The sequence below is a fragment of the Ptychodera flava genome, chromosome 14, assembly GCF_041260155.1.
Source record: "Ptychodera flava strain L36383 chromosome 14, AS_Pfla_20210202, whole genome shotgun sequence".
Lineage (NCBI taxonomy): Eukaryota > Metazoa > Hemichordata > Enteropneusta > Ptychoderidae > Ptychodera > Ptychodera flava.
Genome location: NC_091941.1, coordinates 17,875,387 through 17,903,005, shown reverse-complemented (window position 1 = coordinate 17,903,005; position 27,619 = coordinate 17,875,387). Strand labels below are relative to the sequence as shown.

General features: G+C 39.0%; 2 protein-coding genes across 5 annotated transcripts in view; one reads left to right on the top strand and one right to left on the bottom strand.

Moving 5' to 3' along the window:
• The first annotated feature begins 1,525 nt into the window (after positions 1-1,525).
• Positions 1,526-13,596, top strand: LOC139149598 (protein phosphatase 1 regulatory subunit 27-like). Its single transcript, XM_070721426.1, has 2 exons — positions 1,526-2,666; positions 10,028-13,596. The coding sequence occupies exons 1-2, from the start codon at positions 2,531-2,533 to the stop codon at positions 10,300-10,302; spliced, it is 411 nt and encodes a 136-aa protein (XP_070577527.1). The 5' UTR covers positions 1,526-2,530; the 3' UTR covers positions 10,303-13,596.
• Positions 13,597-17,211: 3,615 nt separating this feature from the next.
• The window catches only part of LOC139149596 (phospholipase DDHD1-like), a 28,499-nt gene continuing 18,091 nt past the window's right edge, over positions 17,212-27,619 (bottom strand). For 2 of the 4 annotated variants that reach the window (XM_070721422.1, XM_070721423.1), the window contains one exon: positions 25,787-26,088. In XM_070721422.1, the coding sequence (XP_070577523.1) occupies positions 25,922-26,088 (167 nt within the window). In that variant the 3' untranslated portion in view covers positions 25,787-25,921. Of the gene's footprint in view, positions 26,089-27,619 lie in introns of all 4 variants that reach the window. The other 2 variants (XM_070721424.1, XM_070721425.1) reach the window with 2 other exon arrangements.

Genomic DNA, 27,619 nt, shown 5'->3' with positions numbered 1-27,619 from the left:
GCCACTTTTTGATGTCGGCAAAAAATAATCCACCGGCCCCCCCCCCAGGCCGAAGAAACTGACCAGTCCCTTAAAAACTGTAACCTTGTAACCTAATACAACGTGAGCGTGTGGTGTGTTATAAAACACCTATAACCTGGTCTTTATTCGGGCTATAGCGCCCGTTTATTACCCCTCGTTGCCGCGTGTTACCAGAAACACATCGCTATACCCCTGGGCCAACAGCCTCGGGGAATAGCGATGTGTTTCTGGTAGTACACGGCCCCTCAGGGTAATAGACGGGCGCTATAGCCCTCATGACCAGGTAATAGGTGTTTAATAATCAAGAAATTTCGATGTATTCGTGTGATAATGTAGAGCTCATACATGTGATATACGACGTGTTTGGGTTGGAATGTCTTGACCGCTAAGCTTCTGCGATATTCTTGGCCAGATGGTTGCTGTTTTCATGCACGATAATGGATACTATATACTTCTATGTCGGCAGGTTTTCACAAGTTCTTCCTGAAGGAAGATAGATAGACAGAAATAATCTAGCCATTTTTCTTTGAAATCCAGCACGATGAAACCCCTTTTTGAGTAAAATTTTCAATACAGCGACTCTCCACTGGCCTTTCGTGACATATCTTTAGTACAAAGGATGTTCTTACGTATCTATAACTACAAGTTAATGGCATTGGCTGTTGATTCACGTCTCATTTCACTTCCCATCAGAATTGTAGCAGTGTAGAACTTTAACGTGAAAACACCAAAATGATCTGCGCTCCTTTGAGACGTTAACCAGGGAGAGTTTCCCACTGCCAGTACATGGAATGGAAATCAAAACTCGAGCCAAATGACATTCAGAAGCTCGTTCAGCCTTCTTTTTATAAATCACAACAAGAAACTACTAGACTAAACAAATAAAACAGTCTAAAGAACAGCAAAAGCGAGCAACAGACAGTATAAACATAAACTAGAACAAATTAAACAAACCAGTGACAGCAAAACACAAAATGGATAGCAACAATAAAATACAAAAGAGCTAGGTATTTAGGTCGATCATAGACCCTCGTTTTTCTGCGAGGGTCTATGGGTCGATATAGAAAAACAAATTTGCGTGTTCCCAACGAGGTCGGCGTGTTTGTTTGATTTTATTGAAGTTCTGATTAGCCCTGAAAAAACTGCGGGACATTTTTCCTACATTATGTGTATTTTTTTGTTCTAATATTAAAAACTGAACAATCTAATAAAGGTGTTTCTTTCGCCCGATCTAGGATGATCTCGCTGTTCCAATGTATCAGCACGAAACACAGCAGTGATTGAATATTCAAGTAAGAACTCGATTTTGTTCACAAGCTGAACGAATTGATTTCAGACCCAAGTTTGACGATGCGCGCACTCACTGTCAATTTATGGATGATTGATAGCATGTTCATCAAACATACGATTTATAGGCAGGAGCGTTTGAAGTAGGGTCGTGTACAATGGGACCACTTCTTTTCTGCTAGGGTTTATGTTGGATTTCGCCCTCAAGCGGGGAAATGTGTCTGAGTGTGAACATTGAGAGTCAGTCACCCGCCTGTCATCAGCTGTGTCATGCACATGCATGTCATTAGAAAGACACGGACTTAACTCCCGCGGAGAGTTCCACTTTCGATGACCGACCGTACCTACCTACGTCCAGGATGACATTTATGTAATTTGTCCGTCAACCAGTAATGCGAGGATATATACATATGTAAGTTCGCCTGCGTATCTTACTTCCGCATACGAGTTTATGCAGCGGTGACAGACGCTATACTTATATACACAGGCCTGTGCAATGTTTACGGGGAATGACACGTGAGACGGAACGAACAGTACACTTCGTCCGGCGATAGCTTCAGGTTTCCGGAGAAGGCATCTGAGCACGTAGGTACCTGCTCAACAACATTCAACAACCCACTGGGGACAGGATAGCAAACAAATCAGACGCTTGTCCCCGCCATAGCATAGCAACCAACTCGAAAGGGATCTCAATGGGACGAGTGTTCTTTGCGTAGCTTTTTGAGACACGTTCGTATATTTGATAACGGCGAAGGGACCGTGATTTGATTTGGGGGACACACCTAGGTCTAGAGACAGGTGTTCCGTGTGTTTGCCTCTACTGTTTGAACATCGTCCCCGTGGTTTCCAGAAGCGCTCGAGATCTGAAGAAAGTTGGACTCCGTGCAACACAAGAGGGCCACGAGAAACCGAATACGCTGTGTATAATGTTGGTAAATAGCCGTTTAAAACTGGGGTGTTGAGGAAATTAATCCCCAGACTAGGTCGCCCGTTCAACGCCTCGACTTGCATTGTTCCCTGGGTTACTGTGTATAGTGTAGGACGCCACACAGCAGATCTTCAAAACACTGAACAAACCTTTCCCCCGATCCCCGCCCATCGCTCGTCGTCAAATTCGGCCTCACCAAAAGGCAACCGGCAGGAAACGTGGACGTAGGCTTGGTACGTTGTTTCACAACCCCAACGGTCTGAAGTATTCCTCGCATAAAATCAAAACATCGCGATGGGAAGACAGCGGGAGTACAGGAGCAATCCCAATAAGCGTCGAAGAATCCGGGTGGTTCCGGAATGGAAGGAGAAAGGATTACCCCCTCCCATTGAATATATGGAACAGAAGAATCGCAGAATGGAGTACGGAGGTATGTCTCTCACCCATATCGACAGCAATATTTCTTTACGAAGAACCTTTTTACACGATTGTAAAGTCAGTATAATGCACAACAATGTCAACATAGCGGTTTCGAAGGGAACCAACACTTCGTTAACTCAAAAAAATATATCGAGAGTCAGCATGTTCCCGAGAAAACTGACCACGCTAGGAACTTTTAAAGTATACTCGAACTTCAAGAAAACGTCAGAAATGTGTTCTGTTGACGTTAGATTCTCTGGGTGATATTTACTTTTGTTTAAAGTGCCTGACTGAAGATAATCCAAAGATGTTTCAGAAGACATGCTTTCAGAATCATTTGAAAATTTACGAGTGATAAATAAGTCTGGGTCCCTCCCTTAGCATTTGACATTTAAGTCAGAATTTCTTTTAATTTGATCTCGTGTATCGTAAATATTTTAAGTTCGCGCTAAGAAACAGATATGCCACGTACTCTGTAATCAGCTTATTGATGTCTGCAGAGAGTGAAGAAAACACGTTAGGTAAAGAGACGGTATATTGGACGTGTTTTTGTCGGGCGTGTAACCAAGTGTGTCTGCGCCAAGTATCCGAGTGGTTATGGCTGCAGGGCGATATCACCTCGACTAAGTCTGGGCGCAATGTGACACATAGCTGTAGCCGTTGATATAGTTAAAACATCTCTCCTCGACCTAATCTTAACTCAGCCCAGCCTGTCTGTCTGTCTGTAATGTATAGTCGAGCATGAACACATTACGCTGCGTCAACGTAACTTTCTAAGTATAAACTCAGTCTAGAGGTGACTGTCAAATATCGTTGCTATTTCAAGTGTCTCGACAGTCTCAACCATGCATTGGCCAGGATGAACAGAAATGAATTCATCAATGTTTACGAGGATAATCACGACGAGGTGGAATGACACCGTTCCTTATATACTCGTTGGTCAGAGTTTATCAGGCATTCTCTCCATTCTCTGGACTGCCTATGATGACATCACCCAACATAAGATGTAGTCTTTAGAAAATAGGGAAAGGGATGAATTGCTAAAGTCTTTGTGGCTGTTGGAATGTGATATGTTTTGTGATATATATATATATATATATATATATATATATTATATATATATATATATATATATATATATATATATATATATATATATACAAAATTACTTCAAGTACAAAGTAATGGTATCTGTTACTTAAGTTTCATGCATACTGCAATCATCATCTGTCTGATCATTGCAGGATGCATGAAACTTAAGTAACAGATACCATTACTTTGTACTTGAAGTAATTTTATGTTATTATTTATAACGCTCTGCTTTAGCATCGAGCACTGTAATTTCCCACGAGGACATCTTATATATATATATATATATATATATATATATATATATATATATATATATATATATATATATATATATATATATATATGTATATATATATATATATATATATATATATATTATATATATATATATATATATATATATATATATATATATATATATATATGTACATGAAACAGTTTAAACAAAAAAAACCAAGTAGTGTGTGTGGTAATTTAAGCATTGTAATACTCTCCTATCAGCTAAAGTACTTTAGTTCTGGCTTCCCATCAACTCTGTGAATGGTGAATGGTCCGATAGTAGCAACCCTTTATACTGAGTTGACTTGATCATAGAGGAAGACTTTCATCTCCATGACTTGATTAACATTGCGCCTATAAATGGGCACATGGTGTGCCTTTTTATTATGATATCGGAAAATCTTACAGATCGAAATGGAGACGCGACTTTACGAGAAATCACAATATTAAGCAGTAGCTACAGTTGTATACTTTATGCGTTAGTGAATTTTCTGTCACTTGAATAGTACAGACTGACCGATACAAAGTTAGGATGTATGATTTGTTTAGACCGCAGTTTCAACTAAACACCAAGTTGTTTCCCGCTATTTGACGGGATACAACCAGAGGGAGTCTTTGAACGATTCGTATACTGACAGAACGTTTAATTGCTTAAACAGCGAACAAGAGCCACTTTTTTCGAAAACCAAGAAAGAGTTTTCATTAAAAGCTCAAGGTGATTGAACCATAGGTACTTCACTCCAAAGAGACATTCTAGTGTGTTCAAAACCATGCTGGTAATCGTAGTCCTACTATTTGCAGAAATTTAGTTTACTGGAGCACTTTCGGTTAGATTACATTTATTTAGTGGAGGACATACAATGAGGACAGTGTCACCGGTTGCCCCCCTTTTAAACCGACCACATTCCTTTAACGTTAGTGTACAGTCGGTGTCGTTACTTTAACCCATTCCAAGTTTTTTGGAAACATTATTAACCAACCACATCATATACAAAGTCGAGATTACTTAACAGGGGAACTTCCAAATATTTACACAGGGGTTTTAAGGACTGGCTAAACATATAGTCCGTGATTGAATGTGTTGTCCTTCTTCTTCAAACACTTTTGGAATATAAAGGAGATGAAATTCCTTCTAATCTTGGTGTACTGACGTGTACTCGATAAAAAGTAAATATTTACCTAAGACATGTCATCGATCTAAATATACATTCAATAATTTAATAACTTTGATGGCGACATATTTTAAGGTTTTGTCATCTTTAAGAAGCTAACATAAAACATTGTCTTTATCAGCTTTAAAATGATCATCTTTCTCCTCCTCCTCCTCCTCATCATCATCATCTTTGCTACCATGGTTATCATCTTAGTTTAACATAGCGGTCGGGCGTCACTGTACAAGGGAGTATCGAGTGATGGCATATATTCCCAAATAGAACATCACCGTTGGTCCTAAAGAAGTAACAAATCTAACTTTTTTGTCAGCCGCATTCCACTCCCTGTCCACCTCTTTGGAATATGAAGTACGAAACCAACAGTCAGCCGTTCAGACGCTCTCTGGGCTGCGTGTTCTTCATGCTGTGCAGAATTTCGTACACGATAAAGTGTAATTGGAATAGAAACAACACCTCTTGGTCATGCGTGTAATTCTTAACCAATGTGGAAACAATATACACTCAAACAGGAATGACTTCCCCCCGGACTTTCTTGAACTGGAAAACAGTATCAAGCCGAGATAGAAACTCAAGCCTCCTTCTAATATCGCAATGTCCAACATGCACCCCACGTATTTTGTCTAAATGGACAGCCTCGGGGCAACAGGGGATTAAAATGCTGCTGAAGTCTGAGTCTGAGTCCTTTCGATTGTTCAGAAGTCACGTTTTTCTCTACGCCAACCGTTCTACCGTACACCGAATACGTAACTGGAGCGGATTCTCCCAGGGCAGCTACTAGCAGCCGGAGTCTACTACAAATTGTCCTATAACAACTTCAGCATGGAAATGCTCCAACTCCCCCGTAAAAATGGCATTTCTGTAAGGAGCTTTATGGGCTAACATCCCCTCAATTTGTATAGTTTCGACCCTTGCAGAAAAAGTTAGCCTGCCGAAGTCTTGATTAGGTTTCAGGGTCCGCCGATCTTCAGCTGTGACGATGATAGCCGTTTAACTTGTCTACATTCAACATTAAACAGCACATTACCAAAGAACTGTTTAACAGGCTTGGCAGGCAATCTCCGAGGAACAGCTGCACCTGGTGAATGCTGGAGGTGTAATATATTACTCCAGCAGACGTAGCACACTTGGTTGAAACGATGATGATGTTGATAATCGCGGTGTTCTATTAAACACTACATCAATTAGAAATGAAATGAATATACTACGGTTTTGAAAGAACATGCAGACTTCACTGTCATGAGATTTATCGCATGAAGGTCCGACTGATTTACGGTATGAATTATGTGAAGACCTACTTACATGTAAAATATGGTAGAATTTTCACAGGAAGTCGTCTATCTCAGTTCAAAGACTTGCACTAGTGTTAATCAATTTTCCATCAAGTAATTTATACCGCTAGCATTTCAATGTAAACTATGTATACGGAAACGTTTGTTACAGGTATAACGAAGATTCCAACCACATCGTGAGAGCACAGGGCATTTACAGGTTCGTGCGCCACGTGACAACCAGAGTGTTGTGATCACGTGACTGAGTAGCTTGTTACCGAACGGACACATTGAAACTTTTAATCTTTCGATGAACGAAGGTATAAAATAAAAACAAAAACAATATGTGCCCGTGAAAACGAATAGTGGATTCTCTAAAACGCACGGTGTGTGGTTGATTAGGCTCAATAATCTTACACGGGCTCATAAATCTCTTTCTGACTACTAAAGTCGGTTGAATATTTTCACGCTTTCCTGCCGTCGGATTTTTAAAGCTCATATCGACCATCGGGTTACAGAAGGGGCGCTGACTTCTAAAGTGCCGGGTCATCCGGAGTGTGGGAGACCGCGTTATTCTTTGGCAACGCAGCAACAGGGATGGCAAGGGGCGTCGAGCACGATTCGAGTGTTATTCATTTCGACAAACTGACAGTCGTGTCTCAGAAGAAATCATGCTTCAAATTACATCAGGCCAAAGACATTTGAAGTTCACTGCTCTACAATTCTTAAAATCTTGCAACTCAACGGAATATTGTGTCAAATCCAGTCAAATGTTAGCTGGCTGGGAATTACGAAGTTATGGATGCACATGCTGATCCTGAACCTTTTTATTTTGTCGTTTGCTGGTTTCTTGGCGTAGGGAGCAAACCGGTGCAGGGAGTAAACGCATGCTGCTTATACCATATTGTAAATATCGATTTGAGCTCGATCCTGGTAGATTAGCGAAAGATGCTGGTTTTTCTGTTCATCTGCATCGAGTTATACCCAATCGCAAGGAGACTGCGATGCGCAGGGGATAGACAATCAGGTAGTCTCAACTGACTGATGAATTTAGCAGCTCTGTTTCGGAACAGAAAAATATGTACGACGACTTCGCTCGGAGATAAGCTGACATAAAACTGCGCAATGCATCAGAGGATGACTGGCCGCAGCAAGTATTCGAAGTATGATTTGCACTCAGGGTATTTGAGACTCGAAAATTAGAGACTGTTCATAAATGTGCACATAATTATTAGAAATGACATGCGACATGGTTATACTATCAGTCTGTACGTTTTGTCTTGCATTAACTCACTCTAGCGCACGTACGTAAGTATGTACATATATAGGCCTATAAACTTACATACCATAAGTGACTGTGATACAGACATACATACAGTTTTACACACATGTACGCGCGCGCACACGCATGCACACACACACACACACACACATACATACATACATAACATATTATGTAAAAAATACAAAAACTTTGTTAGTGACAACACCAAAGAACATCCTTTAAATATCAGTGGCCGACACACAACTATGTGCGCCGTAACCCATCCCAAGCCGCACTGATTTGAACGACAGTATTTTCTTTGCGCGTTTAACACTGACGAAATCACTTCATAAAACGAAGGATATGTCAAATCTTCAAAAAGAAAACAACACCCAACGCAGTTATGCTGTTTACGCGACTATCAGTGTAGACCACATGTACGCGAGCTGTTATCTTGCGATGGCGCATGTATGGCAGACGTGCCCATTGCTTTAATGTCGTTCAGAACGCATTTATCACGTTTGGTGTCGCCGGGATCAGAACTGAATTAAGTGCAACCACGGAAGAATACAATACGTCGGAATACTAACGTCGGCCCACATAACTTCATCACAGTCGACCGTATACGATTGTCCGTGAAACGCCCAATGACAATACGAACAAAGCAATCATACAGGCTGGGTATTGTATAAGGGACTGTATTGAGGCAAGTAGAGGTCACTGAGGTCAAATGACTGGATCTACAAGACATGCTTTTGCGTGTTTTCCGTCAAACTATGGGAAGAGACAAGACAAATAGCTTTCAATGTTTCTAGTGTTTGTCGGTTACTCTCGCTAAGCTGTTACCCTACTTAACCTAGAGTCAAGGTCGAATATATATATATTATGTATGCATTCGATATATTATATACCATACACAGACAAAAAATCCACACGCCCACTATTACTTTTACTATCAGGAGTTTGCTAATTTCAACCGTTTGAAGATTGATTTGGCAAGACATCTTGAAGATGGTTAGATCTTGCAAGTTGCTCATCGATTTCAAAAGGGTTGATTGTTCTTTACTAATGAAAGAAAAGTCAATGACGTGAAATATAGGTTGTCTCTCTATATTATTTATTAAGATATGCATACGTCGGTATCTCAGCTCCCCATTCTCCGTACACCTACTACATGTACGCTGAATGTAATTGCGTCAATGTGAAGAGGCTCCCCGTAATTTTCGTTCATATAGCTTCGCTGCCTATAGCTACAGTGTCCGGCCCAAGAAAATCGATCCCCGGTATTTCTATGGTGGACTTGACCGAGGGCATGCAACATGTGGCTATATACTTTTGTTTCTCTGTTAGCAATAACATTAAGTTAATGGAGAGCTTCCCCTTGCGCTGCTCAAATTTCAGGAAAATTTCACGGATTGTTGATAAACAGATGTCAGTGGTTCACAACACTGAAGGTTCACCCGGACGCTGAAGATGACTGAATTCCGTTCCAGTTTTCTCGTAAAAGTCCTCCTTCATCACCGCACGAAGCACTTTATCGTTCAAATATCTCAACCCAATTCATCAAAAATTTCATCAACACGTACTACACGTTGCCGCTGGGATTTCTTGTTGACGTTTTTGGTTCACCACGTAAGGTTCGTGACTGTAAATGGTTTGCGAAGTGACACTGATTTGTTTCTAAATCATTTGCACATTTGCTCTGCGCAGTCTCTCAAACACAGATCGTAAACTTGATATCTCTTCACAGTCTTCAAATAATAATATCGAGAAAAGTGGTTCGTTGTCAGTCGAGAACTGTAAAGTGGGAGACAAGTGCAAACAAATGGTGGTCATTGGGTCGTATCCATGACAACACTGCATAAACCGTATGGCCATTTCATGTCTGTTGTCCAACCTGTGCAGTTTTCTTGTAGCTATACGGCTGGACGTTCGATAGATTCAAACACAACTACTTTGATCAGTAATATGCAACCGCTACGTGAAACAGTTGTCGAAATACAGATGCACCATTTTAATGTGATACATCAGGCCATGCTCTATTCTCAACTGTGTTCGTTGGCAATTCCCAGGCTGGTGCCAATAGTTCAGACTTGTAGTTCGATATTTCTTGCACGAATGGGGAATAATGGCATAGTTTGTTCATAATTTCTCCGTTGTTCACGGAATGGAAGAGTTCTGTTTTAGCCATTTGCGAGAGTGAACCATGAAAGTTGTCCCAATGTTCAATATGCTTCCTCCTGCTATTATTTGCGTTACAACTTATTTACTTTAGATTTTTTCATCGCAATTACAGATGTCGAGCAGGAACATGCCCTGGAGCTTATCAACGCCGTCCGCGATGGCGACTTGCTGCTCGTGCGGCGACTGGTCAGAGCTGGTGCCAAAATCAATTGTCCAATGGACGGTGGATGGACTTCGTTGCATCACGCCGCCGTGGTCGATCGAGTGGACATCATCAGGTATCTGTTGCTGCGTGGCGCCGACAAGACCATAATGAACAATGACGACAAGCGAGCAGTGGACTTAGCCAACGAGAATAACGAAGAAGCTATTGAACTTCTTCGGTGAAAACGTTCGAGTCAGTCAGTTCGAACAAAGGGTAGTAGCGGAGATCTGATCTATACTACTTGCATGGTTTTGATGTTTCAGCAACATCCGAAAACGAATGTCAAGCATGGGCATATTGATGAAGATATGCGTATTTCTGAGAACTGCAACTACCGATGCCAAGAATGTGTCGTTGATGTACCGGAAAATTCGACCTCAATATACGTAGAGATAACAGTCATACGTACAACTGCATGATTTGGCCCTCGTCGGCTTTCTTTTGAAATCATCTAAGCAGAAATTTTCTCCTGAACTAAAATCAATGAAATAAGCCATAATACTAAGTTATACAGTGTTACAGTAAAATGCATTGTTTGATAATTTTACTATTTTATAGGTAAGAATATAAACGACGATTAAAAACTCCGATTGAAAGACTAAACACGATTATTTTAACGTGGTTGAGCATTTACCAATGAGAACTCGGCCTGTCGAAACTGACTGTAGATGACGATAAACGAGTTCCTCTGTTGTATCCAACGAATCCCGGCAGGGTCGGGGTATTTGTTGAAATCTTAAGTTTGGCAATCTTTGAATTGTTATTATTCATGCGATATCTATCTGTTAAAACTAATATAAGATAAGATTAGCTGTCATTTCGAATTCAAGACAAACCTAAAGTTTTTGTGACGTCATTCACAGGGGCTATGCCATTGGGTGTTACATATTATTACGGCAAAGCTGCAATCTGCATGAAGTTTTTTTCGGTTGTGCTTTGTGTAAGAAAAACTCTGATAATTTAAAGTGAAAGGCAGAGTTTTCACACGACAATCTCAACATTAAAGCTTCTTAAAAACTTGTATTTGCATACTAAGAACCATGGTAATTATGTGACCGAGATAGCTGCTCCAGGTTTGCCAAGCTCATAGCAGCCGGCGTATTTTTATCTCGGGAATGAACAGGGTCATTCGGCTAAAACCGGTTGCACTCATTGAAGTGGGATACACACGGTGCATTGATTTAACTCAAAGAATATCAAATGTTCATAATCTATCCATTCAGTGCAACATGTGTAAAACGTATTCAGCCTTTGACATTTTTGTTTTACTCAATGTATACATTACGTGAACTCAACTAATCCTCCAATCCAGTGAATGCATTCAATGTCCAACTTCTTTTTCACATATTTCGGGTACAATCCACCTACCCATTCTCCACAGACAATAAATACACCCGATTACGTGTTCTTTGTTAAACCAAAACTGGTGGACTCGGAGACACGTATGCAGAAAATCCACCTCACCACCCCCATCCCCACCTCAACCCCACTTAAGAAGCAATTGACACGATTAGCTTGGAACAACTACATTGCCTCGTGACTTCACTTCATCTAGAAGGCAAATATGTTGAATTCAAGAGAAATCAAAATAATAAAACAAATTATCGCACCAGATATCCTTGTCAGATTAAGAGTATTGAAAGTGTTCTGCCTGAAAGGAAGGGGGGTACTCCCATAGAAAGGTGTACATATATATGCCGCCAGAATGGGTTACCTTTTTTAAGAAAAATCATCTCTAAACATGGGTCACTTTCCCCACACCAAACCCCCTTGAAATATGGGTCAGTAGCAAAAGACTAATGTCCCCATACTTCAGGAAAAAGCTCACATCCTGGCTAACGGTTGAAAAAATTCCCCCTGTTTGTCAAGAAAATCCCTAACAACGGGTCATATTTTTGGAATATTCATGGCTAGGTATTTTCATCTTTGGCGAGCGGCACACCCCTGGACGGTATGAAAATATTAGAAATACCCCTCCCGGCCCCAGGGGGTTTCTGACACACCGAAGGGGAATATAAGGCGTAACAATGCATATTTATGTCGTTGTCTCGCGATGTCACTTACCGACTACAAAAAAGATATAAAAATGACCGTTCCACCCTAGAAAAGCCATCTCGTATCTCAGAAAATGTTAAAGAGACACAATTCATTATGGTCCACCAACCAACTGTACTATGTGACGCAGACGACGTATGCCAAAAGACATACTGTACGTCCCCACCAAAGCTCTCTCCAATCAAAATCCTTGCGAAATATTTGACGTCATATGTGCATGAATTCTGATTTCTTTCATCCATTTTACTGATTTTCTCACGCCTTTACTTTAATTACAGAAGACAATGCTTATTATCACAACGAAATTTATCTTTGAAGTCAGACATTATGTCATCGACGTATGCCTATTGACATTTCAGGCCTGTACCCGGGTTACAATCTAGGGCTGCAGAAAGATTTTACAACTCATATTTCATCATATGTCGGTGAGAACAAACAGCTTCCCAAGAAACAAAGCTAATCATAAATAATGTCAAGAGACAGCGATTTTATCCCGCCCTTTAAAACCCTCGTTAATACTTAGTAACTTGTTCCTCATGAAAACATCGGACACAGGATCGTTTGCATTGGATGAAACAGACATAATCGCTCTTTGTCACCGGGAAGCCACGTCACTTTCAGTGATTTTGGCCTTACCTTTACATTTAAAGCCCACCGGCATGACCGGCTGGCGAATCATCCTTGTTCTTCTCTATCATTTTATTATTTATTATTCATAGTGGGACGATATAACGGTAACCTTTGTGATAATATTTTCATTTTTCATTATCTTTGTTCCAGAAAACAAAACACATTCAAGATTATCCCATTCTGCTACCTACATTATGTTGAAATGCAAAATAGCCCCGCCACCCTAATGTTACAGAGCACGTAGGCCTAACGTTATGCCATGCTATTGTTGACAGATGAATTCTGGTCCATACTAGAACTCAGCATTGCACATTACACACATCGTTGTCAGACTGTCTTGTGAAGTTGAACACCGTGCATTTCGACACGATATGGAAGCAGAGCAAGAAAGCAAACAGAACAGAAACACTTCAAATTACATCAAAAGTTACAACAAAAGTTACAAGCAATAGTGAATTAACATTACCATACCTATATATAGACCTTCAGCTTACCTGGAAGTTATAGACTTGAAAAGGTTAAGATCGAGTGAAGCATTTACACGCTTTCTCACACTTGAATACAGGAAAAAAACTAGTAAGGTGATCAAAAGAAAAATGAAAGATGCAGAATTTTGGATAATGAATTTAATTTTGGCTTACGTTTTTATATTTAACAGTATAATTTTCATTGAAGGATAACGTTAACATCTTTGAACATTCAGTTGCGGATATATTTTTGAACTGTAAACGGTTTTGTATGCTTTATTTTAACTCTTTTGTAATAAAAACATATTGAACATGGGCAGTGAATGTCTTTTCCCCCGGATATTCGTTTTGCGGCAACTTATCTGAGCAAATCGGTACAAACCGTTTTAAGTTCGTCTCTAAGATCGTGGTATAGAAGCATGGTACACACAAGAGTGACCCTTGGCCCGATACTGATCCGAGGAATTCTGCAATTAGTGCTGCTGCGACTCAATAATAATTGGCATTCGTGTTCAAAATTATCCCAACCTTGGAAATTCAGCATCGTATTACAATAATTCTGCCGCACGCGGCGAGTGGATAGCATAAGAATGGTTTTGCTTTTGTGTCTATCATTTGGTATATTAAAAGCCTTTCTTGCAGTGAAAGCAAATGTCATGGCATCTAATTTAGTAGTTGTTGTTTTATCGTACATGCAATGAAAATGGCCATTTTAAAACAGTGACGGAAGAGAAATATTATGCACATGGACTCGCAAACGCTACGGCGGCAGAGAAATTGAAATTTACAGTATGCCCTACGACAAGGTCAGACCATTAAATAGTTCTCCAGAAATAGCAATGCTCAAACACGTTCTCTACTATTCTTAATTACTTGTACTTTATACCGTTGGAATCAAAGTGCAATACAGAGGGCCGTTTCCAGTTAAAACCACCAAACGAGTTAGTTCGGGTGTATCCATGGGGCGTAACACCAAAGGCTTTTTGACAAAGTAGAGTCGACATCGGTCGAGTGGTCGATCACAAGGGACCGACACTAATATCGGAACAGAACTGAGCTGTGATTTGGTTTATAAACTCACAGGTGGCCAACAGTTCTGAAAGTTTCAAAGTTCATGGTTTATGACAAGATCCCCCGATGAGTAATTGATTTATCTGTCGCCAAGATCTGTTTACATTCAGTAGATGTAGTTGGGCATGCCGAGGATGTTTGCGTGTGTTATTTGTGGTGATCATGAGTTTGAAGGGGATATGATGAACAAGTGTGGAATGACATGCAGTTGCGTTTCTGGCCTTTGTATACTCCGCAACTTGAACTTTGTATACTTTGTATATTGAAGAGAGGGCTTGCGTTTTACGTCTTCCGTGCCGTGTATATTATAAGAGTGGAATTGCGTTTTACATCGTCTCATAAATTAAGGAGCTTTATCCCAAGTATTTCAACAAATCGGCAAGTGAGAGAGAATATGGAATTCTAGATTGATTTATATGAGTGGCTGCATGTCGAGGGATGATGACACGAAACATCTTACGACAAAACCACACATCCCGAATTAGCGAACTTTTCTGTTCCATTGAAAGTCCCTATGGCGACGTACGACCTCTGGTTCTCTATAAAGGTAGAACCCGCCCCGGGGACAGATATTCGGACTCTCAAACTTTTACAATTCTTTTCTGATATACCACTTGTGGGGTTCATTTTAAAGCTCTTGGTGTAAGAAAACTTTTCACCTCCTCAGATTCTCTAAATTCTAAAATTTTATTTTTCTCCATAGAGTTAACACAGGGATGGCGGCATTTTGAATTTTAAATATCCTTAAATCTTGGGTTATTTGTTTCTCTAGTACCAAAATTTGCACGGTGACCCCCGATTTTTATTCTTGATCTTGAAAGAGAATGGGTGAAATATTCCCTGAGGAAAGTTTGAGCAAAAGTTTAAGTATTTCATTTTTGAGGCGCGTTCTACCTTAAGTCAGTTTGTAATATATGTTTGAGGGCCTATCCCGCATCTTTCTTTTAAATTTGACTGCAGTTCTGCCACGAGTACTTATTTGATCAGGTTATAGAAAGTTTGCAATCAGACTTTCACAAAACCACCAAAATTTGAGAAAGTTACACCTTAGCGCATCTTCAAGTTGACAACCATACTAAAGGTTCGAAAGAAAGCACTGGGGTCTTTTATATACCATAATTGCAAATTGTTGAAGCCCCACTTACTTGTAAAGTTGGCATGTGGTTGATATACTTTTGATGCATCTTCCATCACAGTTTTTGTGTTGTTTGTTTTTAATACTCTCCAAATAATGTTATATAAAATGCCTTGTGTTAACTATGTCAATAGTTTGTGTGCATGTAATGTCCAGTGTTGTTACTGACGTCGAGTGCATTTTCGTTCGGTCAAGAATTTATCTGTCAACAATAACACTTCATATTGTACTAATTTGCATTTTTGTTTGCGGGGCTAATACATTCGGTTCAATGAACTTTCGGGATAAGAGGATCTGTATTATGTTCTGTAATCGAAATAATGCAAAGTTTACCGGAGATATTTGATACGAACCTATCACCACGTGAACACATTGGGCAACCAGATATGAACTGAATGTGCTCACGTGTTTTACAACAGGTTCATTAATAGTAGTTCGCTTCACAGAATGTTGGATATCCAGTAAACAGACTAGAAAATTTTAGCATTTACTCAACAGAACAACTTGACCTACTAATGTGACTCCTGGAATGGAAGGAATGACTTTGAGTTTGACAAGCATTGAAATTGACTGCTGATGACTCGACATGTATTGACATTTATCAGACACCACTGTGTACCAAATCTGATTTGAATCTGTTCAGGCGTTTTCGAGTTATCGTGTAAACAGACAGACAGACAGACAGACAGACAGACACACACACGGACAGACAGACATGGGTATGACATTAGCCCACGTGTGAACACGTGAGCTAAAAATGAAATACTTTTAAAAATATGAAAGAAATGTGGTCGTTCTACATTGTAAGTTGTCATACTGTCCGTTAGCCATGGTGAAGTTATTAAATCATATCTTGTGATTTCAGTGATTTATAAATGGTCATTTGTTACTATGATGACATTTTTGAAGATTTCTCTGCAGTCTCTCAAACTCTCAGACATGGGCATTACAAGATTACAGGTCTGATAACGTCATCCCTGAACTTCCTCCTTAACGTTATTTGTTTACGTTTCACCAAAGGTTCTATGCTCTAATTCAACACGTTGATGGAAGTCTTGTATCTGGCTTGCCGACATGGTCTGCGTATGTGCAGCATGAATGTATATCAGAATTATGACTTTTCGTGATGTTTGTTGTATGAGCTTGGATCTACAAATTGAAAACTGACACTGCCCCAGGAACACAGCCCGTTTAAGTATGCCATTCCATATAATTACGACAACATAAATTGGAAAAGTTATCAAAAGTTCGAGGTGTGGTAGTTCAGCGAGATCAATACATCTTGGTTCAACGAAAGGAGGAAGCCGAAGTTTTGGCGCCCATGGCTGCCTTGGACAGGGAGGGTATGATCGAGCACAGTAATATGCGTGTGGGAGATTTGATAAGGGTGGGGCATCATTTCTGGGGAGGGAACAATGCGGACATACCATGTTTGCCGTTCATGATCGTATATATTTCGTATGAGTAGACTGATCATGCATGATTTATTGACATTTTCTTGAAAACTTTTTTACCGAAGTTCGTACTATTTGCGAAACCAGACCATGTAATTTTGCCACAATTTTTACTTTGTATATTTTTTTCATCTTTGACCATCACCTCGATTAAATGGTAATCCCTCATACCATGGTAAAATGACGTCTAAAGTGTCGGTGTCAAAAGGAACTTCATAATTATTTTAAAAAAGACTGCACATAATAACAACATCAAAACAAGACACAGTAACACAGAGGAATTCTAATCCGTATTTATTTCGTCACAATTGAATCTTTTTACTACTAGTATACAATCGGTTTGATCGCTGCATGTTAAAGCACTCGGACAACCTCCGCACTGCGCATGACATCAAAACACCCAATGGTCAAAATAGAGCTCTCTGTTATTTACATGTAGCACCTGTTTAAAATTTGTCTCAATAAAACATTTCTGAAACCGTTTCCACTGAGTGACAGGACTGTGTGTGTTGGACTTCATGTTATCTGGATAAAAAATACTCACGCCTGTTGTACTTTGGTTTTTTGATGAAGACCGAACTTTTTTACAGAAGTATGTGAAAAACGTCTTTGTAGATCATGAGTTGGTACGACAAACGATGCCGTACTTTTAACAGGCAAACTGTACACATCTCTCTTGAGTGAGTGTACCAAGTACACAAGGTGCTACTGTTTAAGCGCAAAAAAGCGAACCACTTTCAAGGTAACCAGGCTCATTGGACTGCCTAAATTTAAAATAAAAATTACACGTGACGACTTTGTGGAATGTTGACTGTATGGGAGATAAAACCGGGTCGGTAAAATTGCACATTCCATTATTCACCATACACAGGAGTTCCCTACCATTCTTGTACACTATTTCCGAGTCTACCCTTTACAAAACTCTGAAGTATCCATTACACGCACTGAAGAGCCAGTATACAATATTGCGTTTAGGGGAAAAAAACGGTACTTGAGTTTTTAAACCACTGGCGTAAAACAATATCAACATCAACTCTAGATTTTGTAAATTTACACCGGTACTACTATGTTTGAAAACTGACATAACATTCGGTAAGTCACCAGATGCATGTGGATACACACACCCGCATGTACATCAATAGGTCTCCCTGGGAGTGTCAGTGATCCATCGGTTAGACACACACTAGCAACTTGGTTCTCAGCTTTCATAATACAACTTGGTCGCAGTAAGTGCTCTTCAACGTAGGAGAGCATCAAAATACCGTATCCGCATTTCTTTTGAAAACATAATACAAAGTTGTCACAACTTGGCGGTAAAAAAAACATTATATCAAAACCTGCCAATTGTGCACACCTCTCTAATCGGGACTGAAGCTGAACACCACCAAAAATGACGAGACTTGAATATCTATAATCGAAACAACTCTGTAGTAAAGACTCTTAAAGTGTCTAAACTGTAGATAACTAAGCACTGTACTTCAATTTAGCTAAAGAAAATGTTACCAATAAAACAACTTAAATACAAAAAGTCAATGTATTTGATTGTGGCGTACACAGCAAAAGTGGCAAGCTGATGCCACAAGCCTCTTCATTTTTCATCTCTAGCGTGTGTCTTCTTTCCACGTGGACAGTTGTAGCCAGCTTAATGACTCAATGAATGATGGCATGCCTTCGTGTAATATAACATAATATGCAGTGATGTTTTCTACAAGGACTTATGGTGATAAATTAACCAATTATGAATCATATTTCCAGCAGAACGGCGACGCGTCTGAAACGTGATCTACCAGGAAATAGTGACGTTTGTGTGTGGAGACTACAGGTCGGTGTTGACAATCACAGATATTGCCCGACACCCCCTTCTGTGAGTGCCACATTCCTGCGGTCCAACGGCCATCACCTCCTTTGCCATTCTGACAAAATATTCATAAATGTACTTTGACAGTTTGGAGTAACAATGCACTGATGTGTGAAAAAAAATGAATAACAGTCTTGAATACGTGTATGCTATGGAAAGTATAAACGGAACAACAGTAAGGAAACTAAACTTAGATTGGTAAAAACCCTATGGCTCATATAATGCATAAAAACTTTTTACATTCTATTCACTAAATAACGAAAGTCATTTAATATTGACTTCTGGAACACCTGGCGGAGTACAAAGCGATAATTGTGTTAAAGAGCAACTTTCAAAGTTAAAGGAAAGAAAATAATGAGAGACATAACAGATGAAATTCTAGTAAGTACAAAAGAACTTAAAGCTGAACTTTTTTCTCACCAAGATGCACTGGAGGTGGCACAGAACTTTAGAAATTTACTGAATGGAGTCTGATTAATTCAAGAACTAGTACTGTCAAGTTGCAGCCTTATCTGAGATGGGTCAGAGAGTGTACACAACAAAAAAAGCTCTCAGAATGTTGGAATTTCAGTAATTTTGGAGTAAAGAGTTGTGTGTTTGTGGCCACCAATCTCCAGGCATTCAACAGTACATTATATTGGTAACTTTACTGGTCAACCATATATTTATATTGGTGACTTTAACTCACAAGTGTCTGCTAACACAGGCTGTTGATGAGGAGTCCCTGAAAGGGACATATCTGTTCCATGATTGATATCTGTCTGATTTTTGGGTCAAAGCCACCTCCGTTTGAGCTGGCCTGGCTTGTATCATAGCTGATGTAGAATTACAATGCTTAATATACTATATAATACAGATGAAAAAAATTACAGATCTCATAAAAAACGTACTCTGGAATATATGGCTCTGTGTAAATAATAAAGTCCGTTTTAATACTGTAACTTAAACTAATATAAAGAACTGTAAATATTTCTGCATTGAGAATTCAAGCATTAAATGTCATCACAGAGTCTCTTTGATGCCAAGCTGGGACTGAACTCATCGCCAGAACATCAAAATTGACGTTGTTTGCTTAGATTGTTTGACTAAAAGACAACATAACATGCAAAAGTATGTGTAAACATGGACGTGTTACAAAGTGGAATGCACTGAAATTGATAATGACTCTCGTTAAAATAGGCATGTGCCTGTACCTCTTGTTCCTTTTCATGATTCCATTTTATTTGCACAATAACTGTCACTCTGTGAGACTGGTGCAAGGTGACCTACAGTGGCAAATATTTGTTATTTCAAGAAAAGTTGGCGAACTCACAGAACAATCATAAAGGAAATACTACCTAGGACAAACTGAGCTCCCATCACCGTCATAACACTCATTTGAGGTGTACCTGCTATTTGGTTGTGATCACACAGATGCACCGTGTTGTAAAATTTACATAACTGAAATCTCAACTTATTTGCATCTCTACATTGAAACCTCCTTCTTGATTTCATAACCACATTTACATTAAATGCTGAGAATACCAACATGTACATCCAATTTAGTGTTTGGAATTTATTATCAACATATCCTCAATGTCTACTTCATCAGACACAGCGAAAAAATTTGTGTACATTCTATGCTACCTTGATGCATTGGAAATCACAGCGTGAAGAAGAGAAAAAAAACATGTTCCCCTCACGATATAATTGATTACAGTCAGGTCAGTACTTTTGCCGATACTTCTCAAGGACCAAATGATGAATGTAAACTTTCTGGAAGACTCGTTGACATAAATTGATGATGGTGTAGGCCCTTTGCAATGGGTTAGATGGATTCCAGCTTTCTTCAGTTATGTGTTCCGCATTTGTCACTGACATCTGCCATGTCTGTGTTTCAGACTTGTCATCAACAACTCTATCCTACATATATATTGGTGAACTAAATAACTTTGAGGCTGTAGGCCGAGTTACGTACCGATGACTTCGTTTTGAAGCTTTTCACTAGAAACACCGGGAGTTCACGCCATCCTTTTTTACGTCATCACTTTGCGGTAACTCATAAAACATATTGAAAAATCCCTGTTCTTTATGTTTCCTGTTTTCGTCGTAGAAATTTTGTCTCGGCAAGGATAAACAAACGGAACAAACATGTTAAAATGGATCCCCCACTGATAGGATATATTTCAAAAACCAAGCAAAACATTTTCCTGTCGTGCAGACAAAAGAAACTGGACTGACATCTAGGACTTGGGTGAAAATTGTCACGCAATGATGCAACTGGATCGGATTTGTGTGGTTTGAAACCAGCGATGTGTGTGTGTATACACTGAACCACTAGATGGCACTTTGACAAGCATATCATATACACATCATGAATTGCAATAAGAGTTCATGTGGTTCTTCCCGACTCATTAAGGTAGTATGCGCCTCAAAAGTGAAAGACTTAAACTTTTGCTCTAACTTTCCTCAAGGAATCTTTCAATCATTCTCTTTCAAAATCAAGAATAAAATTCTGAGGTCACCGTGCAAATTTTGGAATTAGAGAATGAATTACTCAAGATTAACTGATATTTGAAATTCAAAATGGCCGCCATCCATGTCTTAACTCTCTGGGGAAAAATAAAATTTTCGAATTTTGAAAAATTAAGCCGGTGAAAAGATTTCCTACATAACGAGCTTTAAAATGAACCCCCAAAAGTGGTATATGAGAAAGGAATTGTAAAAGCTTGAGAGTGCGAATATCTGACCCCGAGGCGCATTCCACCTTAAAGGGACAAAGTCGCCCATTTTTCATGATTTTTATTTTGATACAAGATACTACTTATATTGTTGGGCATGTTGAAATATACTGAATAAATGGGTGACCATGCATCTATTCGACCCCGGTTTTAGACAAATTAAATGAAACCAGCGCGAATATGAATTCATGGTCATGACCATTAATTCATTTTCGCGATGGTTTCATGGGGACAAATAGATGCATGGTCACCCATTCATTATCTTTCAACATGTCAAACAATATAAGTAGCATCTCGTTATGGAACAAAATTCATGAAAAATGGCCGACTTTGTCCCTTTACGATACTTGATTTCCTTTTGAAACTTTTCACTAGAATCACACCGGGAGTTCACGTCATCCTTTTTTACGTCATCACTTTGCGGTAACTCATAAAACATATTGAAAAATCCCTATTCTTTATGTTTCCTGTTTTCATTGTAGAAATTTTGTCTCGGCAAGGTAAAACTAACGGAACAAACATGTTAAAATGGATCCCCACTGATAGGAAATATTTAAAAACCAAGCAAAACATTTTCCTGTCGTGCAGACAAAAGAAACTGGACTGACATCTAGGACTTGGGTGAAAATTGTCACGCAATGATGCAACTGGATCGGATTTGTGTGGTTTGAAACCAGCGATGTGTGTGTGTATACACTGAACCACTAGATGGCACTTTGACAAGCATATCATATACACATCATGAATTGCAATAAGAGTTCATGTGGTTCTTCCCGACTCATTAAGGTAGTATGCGCCTCAAAAGTGAAGGACTTAAACTTTGGCTTAAACTTTCCTCAAAGAATATTTCAATCATTCTCTTTCAAAATCAAGAATAAAAATTGGGGGTCACCGTGCAAATTTTGGAACTAGAGAAACAAATTACTCAAGATTTACTGATATTTGAAATTCAAAATGGCCGCCATCCCTGTGTTAACTCTATGGAGAAAAAAATAAAATTTTCGATTTTCGAAAAACTAAGCCGGTGAAAAGTTTTCTTACACCAAGAGCTTTAAAATGAACCCCCACAAGTGGTAGATCAGAAAAGAATTGAAAAATTTTGAGAGTCTGAATATCTGTCCCCGTTCTATTAGATTCTCTGATTAGATTTGTTCATGATGGCTAAATTCATGAGAATTAACCTACCTCACAATCTTTAAGACCGTTATTAATATACATATTTTGAAATGAAAAGTATGGTTGAAATAATAAATGAAAGTAACTTGTTTTTTTGAACATGTTACAGCAGCAAATCAGGTTGTGAATAATGAATAATGTAGAGTATGGCAGACTGCTCACAGTAATTAGTTGTGGCACAGTAACCTCCATGTGTGTGACGGGACTGTACACGGTTATTGTAAGTGTACATGTACCATCACACCATCACCTTGTGGAGCGACCTTGGTATATGTACTTCAATTATACATGGCCTTATCAAGATTACTGACTGAAAATTTTTTGTCGCAATTTACACACGGAACATGTCCTACAAGGCATTCTATTCACCAATATCACCTTTCAAAAGAGTATGCATGCCACAAATTTTTGCCCATGCTGAGATTGTTCATGTGGTCATATTAGCACACACCGAGATCAAATGTGCATTCCCGTCGGATATGTTCATTTCAGCCTGTGATGTTGAGCATCGCACCGGAATATGCCATGACTGTCAAGAATGATATAGATGTGCTGCTATTAAAGACAAAAAGCAGCCCTGACACTGAAAAACAGGGAATTGGGAACCTGCCCACCGGATATGTTAACATTCCTGAGGGCATTGTGAATGATTGATGCAGCAGTTATGACAGCCCATTGTAACATGCAAAAAAAACCTGCCCGGAAGTGGCCTTATTTGAAGCACAGTGCTGCGTGTTCATTACTGAGGTGTCATAACATGACCTGTTTGAAAAATAAAAGTTTCATTATGATAGCAGGACCACGAGAAGGACACCATTGATAGCAAGGACATGATTCTGCTCAACAATTCAAGGCAAGTGTAACAGTTCAAGTTCACGGGAGTATAAGTCAAGGCACTTAACATACTGTTTGCCAGTTTCCCTACACTTCCTTCCATTTCCAAGTACCGTCTGTTACATAAAAGACATGCTTCCCCATGCTGCATGTGTCCTGATAATCGTAATGAAAGTTGTGAGAGTCAGTATAAAGACCAGGGCATCCTTTGTTCTGGGGTTTGTTAAACTTCCCATGTTTGAGAAATCGTTTTCAGAGATAAAGTCGCTGTTCTTAACAGAAAAAAGAGTAAACAGTTTTTCTTGAAAATCAACTTGATGATAATGACAAATATATCGTAGCAGAGTCTAAGTATCTTCCATTTTTCATCTCAAAAGAAACAAACCTTGAGCTTTTATCTCTGTGATGGTGCAGGTGTTGATTGATGGATGATGAACAGAGAGCAACATGAATACTCTTCAATGAAAAAAAAACCGCAAAAAACACATGGTTCCCATGATATAAATTACATAATTTAAGTAATATGTCAATGGTCATGACACTTAAGTATTATTCATATGAAGATTTTTTTTATCGTGCACTGTTGTAATTGCAACTTAGCTGAACGTTTGACATATTATCAATTTTTGGATAAAACTAAATAAATTATGGCAACTCATATTGGTGAAGTCACTGACCCAGGTCTGGCATATTAAACCCCTGTTGCTAACAGTGTGTGGTTTAACCCCATTATTAACAAATGATGCGGTTGAAACTGTACACCAGGAATTGGGGGTGAAAGGGTTCAAAAATCTGAAAGCTTTCATTTCTCAAGTTACTAAAGGCTGTTTTTATGGGTGACATTATAGTCTTGTGGGATCACTGGGCAAGACTGCCTGGCTAAAAGCGCGTATGGTAAAAAGACACAATCATCTTTTAGAACGTACAATTACACAATGTTGAGACACAGATTCCATATGATCAGACCTACATAATACAGACAGAATGGAGATACAATGGACGAGAGAAACAACACAAACTGCATAGCGTCACCACAAACACTGTAGGGTCAGCTTTGAAAACTACCCACAGCATGAAATCAAGCAAATTATCAGAAACCTTGCTGAGGTCAAAGGTCATCGTCCGGGTCAACGTGTCCTAGTATTTGGTGTGGCAACAAGCCAGGAGTGTGACCTGTATATAAACCATTATCAAAAGCTGACTACTCTCCATGTTGCATTAATTCTTCAAATGTACAATGACGGAGAAACAATGCTGTCCTGTTTCAAATGAAAAATCTTTGTCATAAAATTTTCAATCTACCGGTACCTGTAGCCATTTTCGGTGAAATGCAAAAAGAGGAGACGCGCACTAAGGTAACTGAAGTCCCAGGTTTCTCATAAATAAGAAAGGAAATCACTTGTGACTATCATGGCTTGGAAAAAAAACAATGCAATGTAAAAAGGTTAGCAAAAATATTTCAGTGAATATGATCCTTTCAAAACACATGCCTATGTGTTTAGAAGTCCTAATCAATGTTTGACCAACCCTGCACATTGCCATGACACTTGAGGAACTTTCCCCATATTAAAGTTGTTCCAATGTGCAATGTTCGTTGCATCAACTCCATCAGAAGGGAGATACACATTGGTTTATGGCTAATGCATCGTGACAAAATTCCACTTTTTGAGTTTTCAAGGCAGAAATTTTCTGTTGGTTTGTATTTACAATGCTAAATTCGGTCTACTCTCTGTCTTAAAGGAAACACCAAGCCTGGCCTACAATATTAAATACAACCCTTGCTGCCAGGGCCTTTTCAATTTTCTACAAAATATCTCAAATTCATACTTGCATTTTTAACTACCTACTGATCAGGACAAAACATCCATAGGCACCAGGATTCCGGCACCAAGAAAAAGCCTCAAAGATATGAATATTGCAGATAAAATTCAAATTTGTACAGCACTTGTAAATGAGAAATTTCACCAAAATATTTTATGATTATGAGCCTTGCTGGTGAGTAAATGAATTTTTAAAGAAGAGAAGAAAAATTTAAATAAGTTTTAGTCTTGAAAATTGCAAATGTTTACACCTTCTGTCAGCTTCTGAACAAAATCTACAAAGCTGCTGGACACTAAGGTTCTGTTAATACGCTACCTGAAGTTCTTTGCTATCATGTGAGATGTTAAACAACTATTATCTATCAAAAACTACAAAATTGCAGTCTTGTCTGCTGACCAAAAAAGCAGACACCAAAAACATCCAAAGAATTCATCCAGAAAATTGTCTGTTTTCTTTCCTTGATCTTTGCATTGACTACAACTATCCCAATCTAAAAACTTCTTGGCCGGGATCACTTACAGTGAAATCACTGTTTTTTACAACCATACAAAAAACAGTGCACATCACTACCTCCTTGTTGTCAAGCTGACGTCTCTGATGTGGACAAGTAGTCTGGAAACAGATGGACCAGTATGAAGAGGACGACATCCGCCGATGTCCAATACGCCGTGTGCGACGTCACAGCCGATAAGTACGCATTCTCCATGGTGCCTTCTCGTAATTCATAGTCGATACGATGTTCCAGCTCTGTGGGGAAAAAAATTGTTTAAGGATGAAGAAGAGAAAGTTTTGATGAGATGCGTAAAGTGATATTCCTGCTTGGTGTGGATGGATGGCAGATAAATGTGAGTCAGAAAGGACAATTGAGAAATATACACCTTAAACCTATGAGTAGAGAAGAAGAGATATGAAGAGTTGATATGGCAAGGTATAGAGGACAAGTACTACTACCTTATCAAATTCATGACAGTACTAGTCTTTGTGTTTGCAATGTATTGCTGGTGATGCAACTGACAATGACTTTGTTACCCACAATTGAAATGGACGTGGAAGAAATGGATTAAGTCTTTTTGAAGTCTAAATTTTCCCTCTAAAATTCTCACCCACCGACATGGACCACAGGTAACTGTAAAATATGAATCTTTCTGAAGTGCAACAATTGTCAATATTTTCTGAATGAACGGAAAAGGGAACAGGATGGTTAATTATGTTTGGGTATTTTTTTAAGAAACCCTGCTGGCATACATTGTATTTGATATCAATTCACAAGTCGATGCTACCACACCACATTTTGCCCGGTTCTTTCATGATGTACATGCAACAGGAATAGTAAGACATAATGAAATATTGCTGTGAAGAAAATTGAACAGCAGTGCATCAACAGTATTCCCTCTGATTAGAGTGAAGTCTTTGCACCTGTCTCGTGTGCAAAACAGGTGCCTGTCAAAGGAACACAGTACAACAGCAATGAACCAGACCCTCATCAGACATTTGCTGGTTACAAAACAAGATTATCACAATAACAGTTTGTAGAATTTGGAGATTCACCATCATAACATTTTAGTAAAATGACGGAGATGCGTTGGGAATTGTCAACAGACCAGAAATTGAATCACATCGCTGGTAAAACAATCGTATTCAGAACACGGGAGATGGAAAAGTTTGTGTTTTGATCATTACACATCCGTAAAAGAACTGAAAAACAGCTGAAATATGTGCCAGATGTTGGGGACGGTGTACAGTAGAATTAGTACACAGTGATAAAGTTGACAGGCAGCTGCTTCCGATTTGCAATACAGCATGTACTGTATATTCTGAAGCAAGTGTTTTATTCAGGACAATCTCCTCTCGCAAATCTTGTACTTATTTATCGGTGAATATTGCGGTTCTAATCTCTCTATAACATATTTATGTAATTTCGCTTAATTTTTTATTGTGTACATGTATTTTGAAAATTTGTTCAAGGATAAATTGGTCAATGATGAAGTTAGTAGCCAGATGTACTGTGCCATGCTTTGTCTAAATGGTGGATGTGACAGAACAGATTCAATAAATAGAATGATGAAATATGCCTGTTTTCATCTCAGGAATTTTTTCCGATGCTGAATCGTAAAACCGACTCTTAACCTGTACTGACTGTGTCCTTGATTTGTTGTCATAGAATGCAGACAGAACAGTGATAGAGAGAGAGTCAACACAAGGCCATTTAAGCTATTACTGAATCAAATTCTTGTGAAAGCATGCTACCGATGAAATATGGGCCTAGCATTGAACCCAT

Bases quoted from the DNA above. Each gene is read 5' to 3' on its own strand.
- LOC139149598 (XM_070721426.1), top strand. From the start codon at position 2,531: ATGGGAAGACAGCGGGAGTACAGGAGCAATCCCAATAAGCGTCGAAGA. The intron at 2,667-10,027 runs GTATGTCTCTCA...TCGCAATTACAG, and splicing joins TCGCAGAATGGAGTACGGAG to ATGTCGAGCAGGAACATGCC.